The sequence below is a fragment of the Strix aluco genome, chromosome 21 (assembly GCF_031877795.1).
Source record: "Strix aluco isolate bStrAlu1 chromosome 21, bStrAlu1.hap1, whole genome shotgun sequence".
Classification (NCBI taxonomy): Eukaryota; Metazoa; Chordata; class Aves; order Strigiformes; family Strigidae; genus Strix; species Strix aluco.
This window is the reverse complement of record NC_133951.1, coordinates 12,230,711-12,248,497: the sequence shown is the minus strand read 5'-3', so window position 1 is coordinate 12,248,497 and position 17,787 is coordinate 12,230,711. Positions and strand designations below refer to the sequence as shown.

Genomic DNA, 17,787 nt, shown 5'->3' with positions numbered 1-17,787 from the left:
AAGGGTAACTGTGCTATAAAATGACTCCACAAGCAGATGGATTCCCCCTAAACGCTGCGTGGGAGATGCCACCCATCCCTCCTCTTCTGAGGGGGACTTTGCTAATTGCTAAGTGCTGAGAGTATTTTTTTGTGCTTGAAACCCAACCTGCTCCAAGGCGACAGACGTGCGGTGCCGGACACCCTCGCCTTAGCCCATGCTGCCATCTCCCGGCAGCCCACGGCCACGGCAGCGGGGACGTCCCCAGCGGGGTGGCACCCCACCAACACATGCAAAGACAGCAAGGAGTTGACAAAGCAGCTCCATCCTCCTTCCTGTCAACCCTGCGCCGTGCTCCCTGGTACCCCCAGAGCTGTATTCCCATTCCCACCCCGCCACCTTTCCAGGGAACTGGTGCCAGCACTGTCAGGGGGGGCTATGGGGAGGAAAATGAATCCACGAGCAACACGCAACCCTCCTGGAATCGCTGCGAGGCCCCAGGTCACCATACCATTGTGATCCCCAGACTCCAGATATCAGATTTGACGCTGTACCCCTTCTGGTTTAGCTCCGGGTTAATTCTTTCAGGCTGTGAACAAAGATAAAGATGATTGAGGAAGAGGGATGGCCCCAGTGCAATGCCCACACCCAGAGCTCACCAACCTCAGGTTGGTCTTTCATGGTGGCAGGCCAGGACCATTTAGCCCACGCCACCAGCTCGGTTGTCACAGGGCCAGATCCGGTCCCACACCCTTGCCGGTAAGGGCAGGCAATGAAATGGGCCACCAGAAGCAGATGGTACCTGCCCCAGGGGCTGGGGCAGTGGAGCTGACCCAGCACACCCAGCATGTAGCATGTTACAAGTCTCAATTCTCCAGGACCATTTTCACCCTGTGCAAGTGCTCCACAGACAGTGAATCCTGAACAGCAGCTCCCAGGAGGAGTCTGAGGGACCCAATCCCTGCGGACTGTTTTTCCTCCCAGACAGAAAGTACTATTCTCCCCACAGGACAAACAGCAAAAATGCAACATGGAGAAATTAGAGAGCCTTCCCCAAGGTCACAGGGAGGTGATAAGGCAGCAGGAAGCCGTGCCCATGAGATCTGATCTGACCTGGGAGATCCATCTCCCCTCTCTGCCCCTTTACAAGTAACCTCAGGGATACGCCTTCCAAAACGAGTCCCCAGCACACATGCCGGAGGCTGATCCTTCCCCCTTTAGGATGACCCGATGCCCAGGCTCATGTTCCTCTGGCTGTCCCGCAGCAGCTTTCACACGCAGTTTCTCCGCGGCTCAACTTACAGCCATGTAGGGTTTGCATCCTGCATCCATGGTTTTAGCAACCGAGTCAACGAGGTAACCGCTAATTCCAAAATCGCACATTTTCACCTGCCCCTGCGTATTGATCAACACGTTAGAGGGCTTTACATCTGCAAGAAGGGAACACATACCACAGTCACTGTCACGCGTGGGTGGCTGTGCCAAGCCAAAAAAAAGCCAAAGAGCTTCCTATCAGCAGAGGGCACCAAAGGTGCCTGTGCAAACCCCTGCGCTTTGTGCACGCCAGAAACCCGGCTGGCTGCGGCTATTGCAAGCTCAGGTGACTGCCTCATGGGCCTGTCATATGTCCTGCAAGTGTCCCTTCACTTGCAGACTCCTCTCTCTGATTTGGGGGAGTGGGAGGTAACCCTGCACATAACCGTCATATCCCACTGCGCAAGGGATGGCCACGGACATCAGAGCACTCACAGGGGAACAGCTCAGCAGGGCTGGGGGCATCTCTAGAGCATGTTTGCAAATGGCTGGAGCTCTGGCAAGTCCTCAGCTGGATCTGGTCTCATGTCGGCAAAAGGAAAAACCCATGGGGAAAGGATGAGGGGTGGGCAGGAAAGGGTGAAGAGGAGCGAGGGCTGCAGGGGAAGGAGGGAGCAGTAAACTAAGACAAGGATCAAGATTTCAGAAATGGCCTCTAATTTTAAGGATACCAAGCTTGAAGGCAATGTGAACAGCAGCAGGCGTGTGGGTGCTCCACACCTTATGGAAATGAGGCCAGTGTCTCATCTATTTATTACTGCCAGATTTATCTGCTTCCCATCAACGGCCTTATAATCCTTAGTGCATTCACACTTGCATCATGCTCATGAAGGCAGTTATAATCACCATCAGAAAGGGAAATTAAGGCACAGAAAGATGCTAGTACGTGATATCCACGAGAGCAGGGAGGTGCTTTCCTGCACAGCAGGCAATCGCTCCATGTGAGGCTAATCCCAGATGAAATCTCAACACAGCACTGGTAGCGCAGGCCACCCTGTTTTCTCTTGTCCCAGCACTGATCCTCAAAAGGGAGCAATCCTGTCCCTGTTGCCACCCAGAAATAAGAGGTCTCTTCTGCAAGAAGGTCCTCTGTCTACATGTGATAAACTATTAAATAGAAGAGCTGAAACACCATCCGAAGGAGGCCAGAAGCTGCTTCTAGTCCTGCCTATTAGAATTGGGTGGTTTACAGTTCGTTAACGTCTGCTCTCTAATCAGCATTTTTCAATCAAAAACTTCTGAGGTATCTGAGATCCTCACCCATCTGTTACTAGGCTGAAATAAGACGATTTTCAGTGGCAATCAAACAAGTAAACAGAAATCCAGAAGCCAAGCAGCATTTTCCACCTACTGTAAACGATACAGAAGGCAGAAACTCAACCCCCAGCCACACGCAGAATGTACAAAATGTGACTGCCTGCTAGAGCTGAACTCTGTTTGCTTCAGATGCTCCTCTCCCTGGCACTCACACACTCCAGAGAGGGCTTTTTCCTCCTCACGACAAATTGAAAATGACCCTTTAAAAATAAAGGTGTCAAGCAGCAACACTGCAAATTCGTTTCTTTCTCGGTGTGTTCATGGCATCTTTGAGATGCTCTAGGGGGGAAAATGTCAGAAGAGTTTAAGGAGGGTATTTATGACCTCACTTGAGGCTATTTTAGGTGTCGAACTATTCTGCCCCACCAGTGCTCAGGCAAGCTCACAGAAGGGGATGAGGATGGTTAGATCCATCCATGGAGATGCCTCTCACTGCACGTCAACGTGGAGCCATCAAGCTAGGGGAGAAGCCTTTGCAAAGCCTGATCCACAGCCCACCAAGGTCAGACAGAAAAGTCGGGTTTAATTTTGCAGAGGTGTTGAAGCAGACAATGGATTTAGACTGTGCATAAGGGAAATGCAACCCAGGGGGAAAGAGCCCTTTTTCCTGCCAGCACAACCAGGCTCGAGCTCACTACTCCTCCACCTCGGGGAAACGCTGGGACTAGCATGCAGCTTTTAAAGAGCAAACCAGCAGACATTTCCTCTGACTAGGTTTTGCTAGTTACGAGATGCTGGGGAATATTTTTGCTGTCAAAAGACCATTTTATCTGGGGGATTTTGGGAGCCCTGTGCCCAACCACAAGGCCAGCCCTTGCGAGGCTGAGAGCGTGCGGTGCAGGGCAGACACCAGCATGGTCACGGCTGTGTGCCTGGCACTTACCTCTGTGGATCACGGAGAGCTTACTGTGTAGATGTTCTAGTGCTTTTACGATCTGAAACAACAAATCTAGAGTGAATCACAGCTGGCAGCACCATGCTGAGGAGGAAATGTTATCTGGCTTCACCCACCCCATCCTCACCAGACCTGCTTAGAGGGAAGGAAGTACATCTCCCACGAGTCCTGCACCCTCACAGCAGCCCGAGGTGACAGTGGGTACACAGGGATCTCCCAGGGGCTCCGGGACCTTCATGATAAGGCAAAGGAGCTGCAGGACCCTCCCCACATCTAACATTGTGCCATCTCTAAATTATATGTATAGGCACATTTTGGGTTATTCATGGCTTATAAATAACATCACCTCAGACCAGATACTGGAAGCCAGCTAGGAATGTCCACGGTGGCTGGCTCATGGACCACGCTCTTCCTGGTGCAAATACAGCAGGGAGCTGGCTCAGAAGGACTTGGCTTAGAAGAGAAACACCCTTCCCTCCTCACCCTGCTAATACTCACAGAGACAGCTATTTTCCCTAAGATGTCCTCAGGAATCGTCAGGCCTTTGTCAATGACGTGTTTGTAGAATTTGTCCAGTGAGGTATCCATCAGCTCCATGCAAATCCATACATCTCCCTGGAGGATAAAGAAAGCAAATATCTGCCTACTGAAACGAAGCATCCTTTCCTTTCACAAACAAAGGTCTTCTCTGGCACTTGCCCTTTGCTGGCCTGTTTGCCTCTTCCCTGTCTTTTAAAACAGAGTCAGAAAAACTGTACTGGGCTTTCTTTTTCCCTCCTCTCCAGCTGGAATTAAGTGCTGTCCACCTTCACTACCATTTAGGGTGTATCTTCTGCTGTCTTTTCCCAAAGCAGAGTCATGGTGATTTAGAAGCCCAGAAAGTTATCAGGACTGAGGCTCCTACATGTTCAGGTCACTGCAAATGCTCAGCCAGGAAAAGTTCAGCTCTGCAAAGCTATGCTTAAAACTCTTCAATAAATCTTGCTTTTCAGAGCTTTCCACATTTTTCCTCCATGTGGCTTTCTCATTGCAAGTCAGGACAATATTAACACTAGCAGAGCAGGCTGTGAGGTGGTGTCCTCGGTGCCCGGCCGTCCCCATCACTCAAACTCCCTACCAAGCCCCAGCATTTCGGCACAGAGGCCTCGCACATTCCTGGCACTGGGGCTTGGCTGCCCTTGGCTCCCCCTCATGTGGGACTGTGTCTCTCCTCGCTCGCCAAGAAGTAACTGTGCGTAACAGATCCTTAGGCCAGGATTAAGCAAATCCATACTGTACCAAGTCTCCACGTCTACATGGAGATTAAACCCCTGGCACTTGGAGGGAGTCTAGGCATGGGAATTCAGAGCCTGGGAGAGGATCCAGTCTCCCAGGGGCAGCACGGCTGATCTCCAGGATGCCATACCTCTCGGAAAAGTGCCCCGTAAAAGGTGACAGTGAAGGGGCAATCTACTGTCCTCATGGAGATATCCAGATCCATCAATAACCTCTTCTGCTCCTGGCTGTTCACTGTGGCTCGGATCCGCTGGAAGGCAAAGCATTTTAGCGTTGGCTGTCAGCACCTCCATACCACAGCCATACCCGTGCTGGCCACAGTGCCTTGACATCACACCTTTACCCTTTTATCTCACCTCTTCGTGTCACCCTTTTACTACACCTCTTTGTCACAGGCACATCCCAAGCACAGCGCCCATGGTAGGAGCAGCCCAGTGCAACAGAGGGCAGTGGTGGCTGAAGGGGTCTTCTCACCTCAGCCCAAACTGCAGGTGATTTTATTCTTCCCTGCTAACGCCACTCTTTTTGCAACAGCCAAAAGTCACTGAGGCTTGGGAGAGGAGAAAGGAGCAGGAAATCAAATTCTAGGCTGGTGGAAGCCTGTGACTTTTGGAGCTGCAGTTGACATCTATTTACATTAGCAGACTTTGGTCATGAGAGAGGGCCCCAGCCCTGCAGCCAGAGCCCGTGCACTCCCCCTGGCTTTGGAAAATGGACATTTCCCAGCGTCCCAGGGAAGAGATGTCATTTATGTAGAATACCTGAAGGCCCTCAGCTGGGAAGCACCACAAAGGGACATGACACAGTCCAACACAGGTCACACATATTCCAGGCTCCTTGGCCAAAGCCACTCGAGGTCAGTAATGTGACAGAATTAAACTGTGTGGCATCGCAGATGCAAGTGATAGCCTGAATGTTCCCACCGTGGTCTTCTGCAGTTTGGTGAGCACCAAAGCAAACAAGAAGACCAAATGCAGAGCACAGAGGCCCTGAGACACATCCCAGCATCCACAGCAAAGTCTATCCACAACTGAGGAGCTAAGAATTTTCCTTCAGTTTGCTCACAGCTTCCAGCTCTGCATCTTTTTTTTCTTTTTTTCTTATTCTGAAAGGAAACGAGCTAAAATTCAGCCAAGCAAAATTTGGTCCTTCCCTAAATACAAATTTTCCCATGACTACTTCCCTAAGCTGCAAGCGTATAAATCTAAACTGTTGTTATGAAAACTTTTCATAATAGTATCTACAAGCCTGTCATGAATCAAGATCCCACTGTGGCAGACAAAATGTGAAAATCCCAACAAAAATTTCCTGTTCCAAAGAGACTAAAAAAGTCCCAGCTGAAGAAAACTATTTTATGCAATTAAATTTACAGTATGCTCTTCTTTACAATTACCATTAGTGTGCAGAGCCTTGAATCTGAGGGTATAGCTACATTAGAAAAAAATACACATATTTAAAAAATGATGGCAAATAGCTTGTAAAATCCTAGCAAAACCAGGAATATTGTAGACAAAGGTGAACAATATGTTTGATGCACTACAATGCTGGAAGCAGGTTGAGCATCATACTTTTAAAACACACCCCTTTTCTTGGTTAAATGACCCAAATCTACCTCAGCACTCTTTGCCCCTGTGTAGAAAGAGGATTTCATAAGGAAAGAAGCAAATCTCATCAAGGCATGCGTCAGAAGAAGCGAGATTAGAAACGTGCACGGAGGAGAGCGCAGAGGGTGTCCACACACAACGACACAGACCGAAAGCACCTCGGGAGGCTCACTCTACCTTCACTGCCATGATCTGCCCGCTAGGCATGTGCCGCATCTTCTCCACCACCCCGTACGCACCTCGTCCCAGCTCGGAGATGGGCTCCAGGTCATCGGCTTTCACCTCAAAGTTCTGCGGGGGAAAGAAACATCAGCACGCAGGTGGCTGCTGCGCGTATGTGCTATGCAAGGAGCGAAACGCCCCTAAAATCTAAAATCTAAAATCTAGCCCTGCTTGGCACATGAATTCACTTCTGTGCATCCCTCTCCCAATCTGTGTTCATGAGGCTAGAAACAAGATGATGGTCCTCAGGGGCTGTCAGCAGGATTAACTACTGTGTGGTAATTAGCAGCGTTCTGAAGAGGACGTGTCTCGTACCGGCAGGAGCAGGGAGCCTGTGTCGACGAGCATCCTGAGCAGGGCGGGTGCAGGAAGGACCGTTCCTTTGGTGGGATGCTCTCCCCCCAGCCACCTGCACCCAGGTGCCCCTCCCAGCACCTTTAGCTGCCAGCACTTTCATTTTCTCCATCATCTGAGGGCTGGGACGGAAAACACCACAGCAGCTTCTCCCCTCAGAATCACCTTCAGTCTTTTAAACACCATGGCAGCTTCTCCCTTAGGAATCACCTTCAGTCTTTCATTTTTTAATTTTTTTCTCCTTCCATCCTCCTCCTCCCACAAACAATCATGGAAATATCTCCAGGTTTTTTTAAGGCCTGTAGAAGCTGATTTCTCCAGACCTGTAGATGGGCCAAATAGCAGCCAAGTGTGCCCCATTTTTAAACCACAGAGGATTTATTTTGTCTAGCTTTCAAGATCTCTTTCTCCTGGCCTTACACAAAGGATGACTTTGTTTGGAGCCCTGCATTCTAACCTGCTCTTCTCCCTTCTGCTGCAATATTGTGCAGCAGCTCTATTTTTTGCTTATTATTATTTTTGGATATTTAAAATATGCCTTTGCTACTAAACCCAGCCATTCTGTTTGCTGAACGCACAACCACATCAGTCAATCATCCTACAGAAAGAAGCGGGTTATAATGAACTGATTCACAGTGCATAATCCCACACTGCTTTTTGCCGGCACAGCAGAAAAAAACCTGCAGCCTGAAATGTGTTGGCTGGGGATGCCACAGCGTGCAGGGCCCATACACTGCGTTACTGTGCGCTCGGGCTCCCGGTCAGTCACTCGCAGCTACGTTGCCTGCAAAAGGAGCCCTGACTAACATTTTTGTGTTACAGCGGAGATTTAAGCATCTCTGACTGCCTGACACTGCTCCTACTGTTCAACAGGACCCTCTCCAGAAAAGCACTTTTGACTCTCTCAAGGCCACTCTTAAATTTAGCAGAAATGTTTAAAGGGAGAGGGGGAAAAGTGGCTTTCCCTAGGGATCAGGGGTGAGTGTAGAAAGGCTGGTGGAAGAGGAAGCACATCCTAAAGGAACTTGGCTGGACAAATAGGTAACAGATCTATGGGAAACACAAGCCATGGCATGTCAGTCCCTCCGAGATAGCCACATATCTGTGTCTGTAAAAAAGCCTGAGTTTTATAAGTGCGTTTCTCTTTGCACTGTCCAACGTGGGCTCTCTGCCTCCGTGCATGGAGCCTTTTTGGAGCGCTTGGGCTTTTCCTCGTCCCTGGGACTGCAGGGGAGAAATGATTTTCTTGGAGCGGGCGTTCGCTCTAGCAGCAGGCATTTTCTCTGCCTCAGTGCTGCACCATTTTGCTCCAGAGGCATCTCACACTCTTTCCACCTTCCAGCCCCTGCTCCATGCCAGGGAAAATACAAAATCCAAAATGAAAAAAAAGCATCCAAAGATAGACATTATAAAACACTATTGGAGTAGTGTTTCACTTCACAAATTAACTTGCTGACACTGAGGCCTATCTTTTGCATCTAATAAATTTATTGCTCAGCTTCAAAGTGCTTTTATGAATGCTGCTGTGCCATTTTCTCCTATCAAAATAGCTGTCCTCAGTTTTTTTTTTCCCCCCGCTATTTTTTTAGAACATCAGGTGGACTGGTTTCCATGCTCTCAGAAGGATCTGCTTCCAGGACAGGAAGATCTACCCTGAGTTAGGCTCCACATGAGATGGCCTTCAATATTGGCAAAGGGAAATACTTTGGATGAAGGCTTTAAATCAGCAAGGGAACTGCAAATGAGAGTAAAATCTGCTGTCAGCAATCCCCTTATTTTCTAATCATTATTTCCAGGGGATTAGCTGCACTTTATTGAGGCAAGACAAGAATTTCCAAGGTGGAAAACATGAAGGGGACCCAGGTGTTATGGGATGCAGAGGGTGAGCATTTGGGGGCATGTTCAGCAAAGCGGTGACAACCAGGTCACGCTGCAGCTGGCCACGGGGCCATCGGCCCCACGCAGGCAGCCCTTGTTGGAGAAGCACAAACACCAGACGGTGGTCGGCTCTCTAAGGCTGAAGGTGACTGTCAGGGCTCACACAAGCTCCCAGGCTGGCTCTTCCCAGCTTTTACTCATCCAGCAATCGCTCTGCATTTCACACAAAATGGGCTACTATTTTTAAATAGCCTAATATTTATTAATCTGCCCTTTCTTTTGGCTGAAATTAAGCAATCCCACGAGCAGCCCGCCTGGACAAGCAGCCAGCACCACAGCAGCCAGCTCAGGATGGTCACCTGTCCCCAGAGGTCTTCTCCTCACATTAACTCCTAGTCTTACCTCCTCGCCAATAGAGATGCAGGCTTTGGAGTCTAGATCTCTGGGTGGCCTGCAGGAGAGAAAATGGAAACAATGTGAAATGTTCCTTATGAAGATCAATTTTCCCTCAACGAGTAAACACAACCCCCCTCGTCCCCCACGCCGTCCCCTCACACCTTCAGGGCAGCAGCCCTTGCAGCCCTGAGCAGCCTAACCAGTCTCCTAGCTTTGCAGGATCAACAGATACAGCCAAGATGTACAAAGTCACCCCAGAAAGGGGTCAGGAAGGAACCTGCTGGAGCTGGCATTTCTCACATCCAACCTCCCCATGCAGGAACCCAGAGAGATTCACTGCAAAAGGCAAGCCAGGTGGCAAGTGCCAAATCTCCACCAGCCTGTATGAAAAATGGATTAAACAGGCGTAAAGGTCTAAAACCACTGTAAATGATTACCCAAGTCACACAACATGGGTTAACAGGCTAATAAAAGTCAATCCTCAAGGAAGCAAAGAAAGCTGGAGTTGCACAAATTGCCTTAAAAGCACAAGGTTTTCTTTTGCGAGGCTGAGTATGTAGGGAAGGGGATGCGTTTTTATGCCTTGACCAAATGCATGTTACTCAAACTGGGTGGCAGAAGTGCCACATCGGTTAAAATTGGGTGCCCATTCTGCATTTTTACTTTTCCTGGGCACATCATGAAGCAGTACAAGACATACCACCGGCAGTGATGGGTAGAGGGTAATGGGCTGAGACCCGCCCTGGTTGTACCTGGGGCTACAAGAGAAATACAAGGGCTGTTATTATCCTCCTTGATGGTGCCAAAATTAACGTAGGCATTTTGCCCCTGTTCCTCATGAAGAGTCCCTGTTATCCCAGACCTGGAAGCACACGCCCCGGGTGCTGGCTGTGACCGGCCGCCGGCCCCTGGCCGTGGCAGCGCAGGCGCTAGCAAAGGCTGGAAGGCAGCTGGGGTTCGTGGTTTTCTTTTTATTCTGCCTTAGTGTTTGCAGACTTACGTGGAGCTTGTCTGTGGTTGCTCAAATGCTTCTTTAGGAATTTTCAGCCCAGGGTTTCTCTTCTTGCCTGTGAAACAAGAAAGAGGCAGAATTAAAGAAAGGCGCTTTTTTGTTGTTGTTTTGTTTTGGTTTAATTTGCAAAACACAGCTTGTCTATATTTGTTGACCTTATTTAACATAAATGCCCGGCCAGGCTGGTGGTGTAGACTAGGGGCACAGAGTTCAAAACATAAAGTGTCTTTGTTCAGTAACGCTTCACTTAGACCTGCAAGGTCTGGCTGCCAACTTGGTACAGAAAACAGGCAAGAGCTCTGGCAAAGGCAGGCCATGTGAAAATGCAAAGTGAAAGGTATTTCTCCTTCGTCAGCCCTACCCACGTAGGATCCCTTAAAATGTTTCTCAGATTTTAAACCATTCCAGATACATAATTGTGAACCCTGGCAGGATTAAAAATCTTTTAAAAATTGAATCTGAAAGTCCAGAACCAGATTCTGATTCTGTTTAAATGGATGTTTCACCTCTTGGTCATTAAAGTTGTGCAAACCCAGCAAAAACAAGGCAGAATTAAGTTTGCAGGCTTCAAAGCCATTTGTTTCTGTTCACACTGACCAGCCAAGCTTTTCTGAGCTGGATGAAGCTCAAGCTCTGAAGTAGTTCAAATGCAGGCTCTCCTGTAAAGGGGGTCCAAGCCGGCAGACACAAGAGCCAGGCAGACTAGAGAAATACAAGAACCTTTTTATGACTAAACATATACAGCCACATTTCAGCACGGGGTTTTGAATTCATGGATAAAATAACCTGAAAACATAAGTCATGTCACCAAAACCCCAAGGTAAACATCTGGCTATTTGGCTGTGTAATAAAATCCCTGGTCCCCAAAAACAGCACAAGCATCTAATTTAGGCGTTAAACATTTTTAACCTAACAATTTGTATCAATTACTGTCTTTCTTTTAAGCATGAGTTTTACTCTCTAGTCCCAACACTCTCTTTCAAACTTTACCTGTACATGTTTGAGTTTGTTTTTCCTCTTGACACAAACTCATGTCAATAAATGTCTGTGCATCCCAGTGCTGGAGGGGTGCTAGATCAAAGTGCAGGCACCCAGAACTGAAAATGACCTTTCTGAAGCAATTAGTCAATTCAGATTGCCAATCGTTATTCTTTTTTTTAAATATTTCTTTGTTTTCCCTTCTCTGCTCCAAAAGACAGGATCGCGCTCGCTCCTTTTGGCAAAGAGTCATTCCAGGATGGGATAAGCTTCGACAACCCAACTGACACCTCGTGGGAAAAGCATTTACTGGAAACCACTGTGCACACTCACTATTGTTATTAGAAATCTACAGAGCTGCAAATTTACAAAAGGGGGAGGGAAAAAAAAGCCAATTCTCTGCTCCAAGGAGCTTCCAGTCCAGCACAGAAAAGGCAAAATAAAAGAAGCAAGGTCACTCAGAAGCATGAAGAACAGCTCTCAGTTTTCCCAAGAGGTAAAAGCTGGCCTATAAGGAAATAAAAATCATTGTAAAAACAAGTGGAGGAATTTCCACAGTTAGCAGAGCTGTTCTTTGACCCTCTTCTTTCTAGTTTTCTTAGTTGTACTACCAAGGTCTCTTGAAGGCACAACTGAGAAGCAAGCCCTGCTGTGCGAGATGCTCTAGATACCATTTCTTGCCCATGCTGCGCCAAGCGCACATCAGATCCAACAGGATGCTAAATGGGCAACGGTGTTCTTGATGTTGTCATGTTTTAGCTAAAAAAGGAATCTCAAAAATACAGGTCTTGCAATGCAGGCAAACAAAAACCCTCTTTCTCTGGCAGTTGCTAAGTCTGCCGCACCAGTGATCTCTCTGGCTCCAAAAACCTGCCTGCATCCTCTCGCAGTTCAAGCAAACAAGACAACCACAGGCAGAAGAAAAGCAGTATCTTCAGCCTTATTTTGCACGTGGGAATTAAGACAGGGAAATTCGCCGACTTGCCCATGGAGTCAGGAACTGCCTCTTCAGCTCTAGAACTGAACTCTTCCTATTAACACTCCCCAGCCGTCTCTTGGCACCCTTCTACACGTCGACCATTCATGCACACCGCTGCAACAACATTCACACAACCACCAAAATCAAAAGAGAAACAAGCACAAATTTGCTCTGTTCTTCCCTTTTTATGTTTTTTTCTTCATGGATTTGCTTGCACAATGCCACGTGCTGTACCTGAACCTCAGGAACCTGCTCTCAGGCAGCTCTGGGAGGGTGAAAATGAACCTACTGGAAATTAACCTAATTTGAACGTGAACCAGAACAGGTTGCACAGCATTTAATCTTATCATGGTTCGTAAGTGGTGTCAGCAGAAGAACTAGGTAGCAAAATGCCAAACCCAAATAAATATTAAAAGCCTTCCGCCTTCTGGTGAAATAAAATCTGCACTTTGGGGAGTTTATTTTCCTTGTCTCTTCTTCACAGAATACAATATTTTGAAACTTTGCCATTTTTTTGAAGCACAATCTGTTCGCGTATTCAAGTTGCCAAGACACCGACACAGTTTAACATTCTTTGGGGTTTTCTTTTCAAGAAAGAAGAAAGCAACAACAGTAGCAAGAATAAAACACAGATTTCAGATGGCACCAGGAGAAGGGATTGCAAACGGGAATTGCCACAGCCGGGACTTGCACCTGCAGCACCCACAGCTCCTGCAGGATGAGCTCACGGTGCGGAGGGGAAAGCGGTTCCCTCCACACCACGGCTCGCTGCGTGGTCATTTAATGAAAGTCTCGGGCTGCGATCAGGCAACTTCATGCCTCTCAACTGGATCAGGCAAACTTTCTGAGCTCCTTTTGTTACAACATGCAAAATGCTTGTCTCTCCAAGCCTTCTGGGGCCAGTGTCTGCAAGTGTCTCGCAGGAAGCATTAGCAATGCTGAACATGATACTGCCTTAAAACCAGAAGCATGGAGCAGCAGCCAGCACGGCTCTGCAGAGCCATGGCTGCCACCCTGACAGGCTGCAGCGGGGTGCAGAAACCAGGGTCCCCCCCTTGCCCTATGCCCCAGCTCCCCGGCTCCCAGCTGCATGTGGGGGGGAGCTCAGCTGAGGCTCTTCCGCTGCTCCGAAAACAAAGGGTTCGGGTCACACATGCTTGAAGGAGTTTCTCCCCAAAAGCAAACACTGATGTTTAGAGAGCTTTTTTTTTAAAAAAAAAATAATTGGAAGTCCCAACATCAGTTCTCTTCAATAATAACTGCCAAGCAAGTATCTCGCTGTCAAAATAAAATCCCTCAGTTTACCATAGCAGACATCAGCTTTGGAAGACAACGCTGTAATAAATTGCAGTTTGCAGAGAAAGTAATCTGTACAGGAGCTCAAAATGTGGAGGCAGCTTAATAACATACCAAATTGAACGTTACCTGTTCCATCCACCAGAAAAACAGTATTTTCCATAGTGTTTTTATGAATCATTATTATTTTTAGCTTTGCTTCCTGAAGAAAATCACATGTGTGTATTTGACAGTCTGTGACCCTTGTGGCAAGTGTAAATCCACTGGCCAATTTCAGCCCTATCTGACAGAGAAATTGAGCTTTTGCAGATTGCAAATCTGACAAGAAGAAGTGACAAAATAAAGTCCCCAACTCAAGAGGCAGGCTAAAGCACAAAAACAACCCATGGCAGGCACCAGGCATCCACGTTCAAGCCGTGCAGAAGCCCCGGGTGTCTCAGACATCAAAATAACAGCACGAGGCTCAATCCTGAGGCACAAACCAGCCGAGGCCTGAGCATCAGTGCAGCTCCCTGGGATCTGCAATAAGGAAAGCCCCAGTGAGGCATCATACAAAGCGTGAAGTCTAAACATGGCTCCTGCAGAAAGTTCACAGTCCTGGTTGATCAACAGATGGGATCGTACATCTACTCCCCAGCATCCAGAAAGTCAGGAGTTTTCCATGTAAACAACCACTGGTGGCTTTCTCGTCTCCAATCCTTCAAGTAAAGCTCATCTGACAGCTCTCCCTGCAATTTTCCGCACACAGCCTTCCACAAGCACTTGACTCAAAAGCCACGTTTCAAGAATAATTGAGGGGAAAAAACAGACTGGTTTGGAGTGATGCTGAGAGACATCTCCAGAACCGAGTTTTGATTCAGCAAAACATCCAGGGTATCTGTAACATTAAGCGCAAGCTTAAACCTGCTTTCTTTTAGCAAAGTAATTACCCACAGTAAATATTGAACTGACTGATGCTAGAGAAGGTGCCACCTTTAAAAAACCTCAGTGCTCTCCTGGCAAGTGCACCCATCAGGACAGCAGTAATGCAAGCATTTAGCTGCAACATCACTGCAACCTCCCACGCCCAGCTCCCCCCCCGCGTGCCTTCTGCACGGCATTGGCTAGACCAGCCCAAGAAAGTCAATGCTGAGAATGAAATGAGGTCTGAAAGCAAAATTGTAATAGGAAAAAGAAAACCTGACTTAATGAAAACACATTAAATACTTCCCTGTGAAGGTCTTAAACCCAATTCCTGAGGGAGGGGAGAAAAATACAACTTCCAATGGGGTTGTTAACCTCTTCCCACCAGCACTGACGGAGCGTACAGGGAGATTAATGTTGCTAGCCCCTTTCAATTAGGGCAGCGTTAAATATCAATATTGAAAAAGGAAACTTCAAAGCTTCACAGCGAAAGGGTAGGAAGCATAACAGAGAATGAGAAAGAAAGGGAAGACAGAGGAATTCACTACCCACATACGCGGTAACAGAAAATAAACTTTTACTTCTGAAGGAAAATCCCATTCCCCAGTCTCCAGACTTTGCACTGCAGTCAAAAACTTTTTATGATATAATCCAAAGTAAATGGTTACTTGCCACAAAAAGCTCCTATTTCCTTCAAAGGATATTAACCAGTTCTGTCTTCACCACAATTTATTATTAAAGCTGTGTTCAATAACCATGTAGCAACACTTTCTTTCAAATAACACTCTTTAGCATATAATTTGCTGGTAAAATTTCACAGGCGGGAAATGCCTCTTTCTCCCACTTTTTTAAGAGATAAAAGAGGCTCATTTACTATTCCAGTCTTCCCTAAGGATTTTTTGTCTGATTTCTTGAAAGGTTTTGAAAGCCAAATGATCTGCTTTTCCCCTATCAGCTGTACTCAATTGTGTAAGCAAAACCCCCACACCTAACAGGAGGGCAAAATAGAAATGCTCGGAGTGTTTACGTGGAAGAAGAGTGAATCAGCATCTCATGGGCTCTGCAAGACTGAGCCCTGTACCACACAGCTGCACAACCAACGTTTCCCTGACACTGAAGCACCAATATGCCCCCTTTTCAGTGGGAAAGAACCTGTGGCCACGGCTTAGGTGCAAATCCCCAAACTGAGACGGTTCTTGCAGAACCAAGAAATTAACTTTTTTTGGTCCCAGATGCCCTGGAAATGCCCAGCAGGAGACAGCTCTTCATGCAAAGACTTAGTCTTCAACTGCGAAGGGCATCTCTTACCCATAGCCCAGCTCCAGCCCATATTTCAGCAAGCAATGGTAGATTTGATGCTGTCAAAGAGAAGTTCAAGCCTTGCAGGCCAGGTGGAAATACCCAAACCTCTGAGAACTTCACCCATTAACATGCCTGGACCCAGGCACATAAACACTGAGATATCTTAAAGCTGCTCATGACAGCCAGGGCAGGGTCACCTGGAGCAACTGCTGCTGTAGAAGATGCAGCAACCTCAAATTTAACATCTGTTTCACACAGGATGATCAAAGAGGGGGGGGGGAAATGGTTTTTCAACAAGTATTAAAGAGCATCTCACAGGTTTATTATTTATGCTTGCAAATTATTAAAGGTTAAGGCAAAGCAATGGTTAGAGCTGATCCAAACCCATCTTGGCACACGAGAGCTCAAGGGCTGGTGATGGACTTGCCCATCTCCTTTGTCCATCAGTCATCTGCCCCAGCAACAGCTCGTCACTGCTCATGAGTTCGCAAGGTGAAGAGCCTTTAATTCCACCCAGGTCTCTTCACCAAGGAATCCCACAAGAGGGGACGCCCCAGCCAAGTGTAAGAGGAGTGGGAAGGCCGGGTGCATTCCTGGCATCCCTGCAGTCAAACACTCACCACCTCTAGACTAAACAAGAGTCACCGAGCAAAGACGCCTGAGATTCCCTGCCAAATCGTTGAGCTTAAAAATTAAAATACACATAGATAACAAAATATATTTTAAATGAGTGTGTCTGAGGGAGAAGCTATGCTGCCAGGGCTTTACCTGGACTCATTTTTACAAGCTGGCTCCGTTCCAGGTGAAACAGAAATCAAGTCATCAGTCAAAAAGAACAAACACAATGGGTGTAAATTCATGAATTAGCCACTTCTGGTGGGTTTAGTAGTACAAATGTATCTTCCCAGGCAGTCTCTTCCCAGAGGCAGTACCACTTGCCTTCCCATGGGTTCTTGTGGCATCTCCCCAGACAGGACCACAGTGCCTCCTGCATCACCACTGCCTTCCTCCATGGGCTTTAGCTGCATGAAAGCCTTTGAGTTTTGTCACACAGGCAGTCAAAGTACAGGATCAGACGATGCCTTTTTGATTTATATCTCTTTGGGACAGATCTGCAGGTGACAGCAAGGCTGCTGGTGGTGACAGTGGTTTGGTGACTGGGGTTGGGACACGTGAGGGAAGTTCTCCCACCACTTCTGCCTCCATGGTTGGTTGCGTGTCTTGGTAACCCTTTGGTAAAGCTGCATAAAACCACATTGTGCAATGCTCAAAGCAGGGTGCCAGGGACAGGGCAGGAGAGTGCCTGAGCTGTGCCCACCGCCCAGTTTGTAAATGCAGAGCTTTAGCCAAGGCCTAGTTTCTGAAGAAAACCAAAAGCTAGATGTAAGCACCAATGATGTGGAAGTGGGCCTGAAAATCTGTCTTCCAACCCCTCATTAAGCCACAGAAAAAGAATTTAATGTGCAAGAGATTCTTAAAACCTGTTCAAGTTTCAACTGAAGGCCAATGGAAGAGATGAAGTTGATATTGTGCTTTATTTGCCTCCTTGAAATGTAATTCAGCTGCTCTCTCCTTAGCCCTGTTAATAAGTAAGAGTGGCCAAGCGCCACTGGCTGCTTTTCCATCACTGCCATGAGCAACTGGATCGGTTGGAGGCAAATGGAGATGCCCCAACGAGGAACATGGCACGTCCTCTGCGCAGGACAGGGACGTTTCCTGCACGTCTTTTATCTGTGTCTTCCCTCGCAGTTGTTTGCAATAACTCCTTGGAAACGGCAAACTTGAAATCTGTTTCCTTAACAACTCATTTCAGGGCTGCTCAGGAGAAGGGAGCTGAGCCTGCCACGGTCGTGGGGCTGAGATGTCTCCCAGCTCTGGGCTTTCTTCCTCTCGTTTTGGTGCCGCGGAGCTGCTGGCTCATTTGGTGGCCGTTGGCACATCCAGGTCTGAGCACACCATCACTGCTGCCAGCCCCATCCCTGCACCCCATCCCTGCGCTGCAACACACACCTTTACATCTCAAGAATCGAAGCTTTTTGGTTTTGCTTTCCCCCACCCCCACCCCCACCCCCCCCGAACCACA

General features: G+C 47.7%; 1 protein-coding gene across 1 annotated transcript in view; it reads right to left on the bottom strand.

Annotated features, from left to right (window-relative positions):
* MAP2K6 (mitogen-activated protein kinase kinase 6) overlaps window positions 1-17,787 on the bottom strand; it is a 53,986-nt gene that overhangs the window by 18,556 nt on the left and 17,643 nt on the right. Inside the window, exons 2-9 of the mRNA XM_074847021.1 lie at window positions 10,235-10,301; window positions 9,241-9,289; window positions 6,562-6,675; window positions 4,911-5,030; window positions 4,004-4,120; window positions 3,494-3,545; window positions 1,282-1,409; window positions 491-568 (exon numbers count right to left, since the gene is read on the bottom strand). Coding sequence (XP_074703122.1) covers window positions 491-568; window positions 1,282-1,409; window positions 3,494-3,545; window positions 4,004-4,120; window positions 4,911-5,030; window positions 6,562-6,675; window positions 9,241-9,289; window positions 10,235-10,301 — 725 coding nt within the window. The remainder of the gene's footprint in view (window positions 1-490; window positions 569-1,281; window positions 1,410-3,493; window positions 3,546-4,003; window positions 4,121-4,910; window positions 5,031-6,561; window positions 6,676-9,240; window positions 9,290-10,234; window positions 10,302-17,787) is intronic.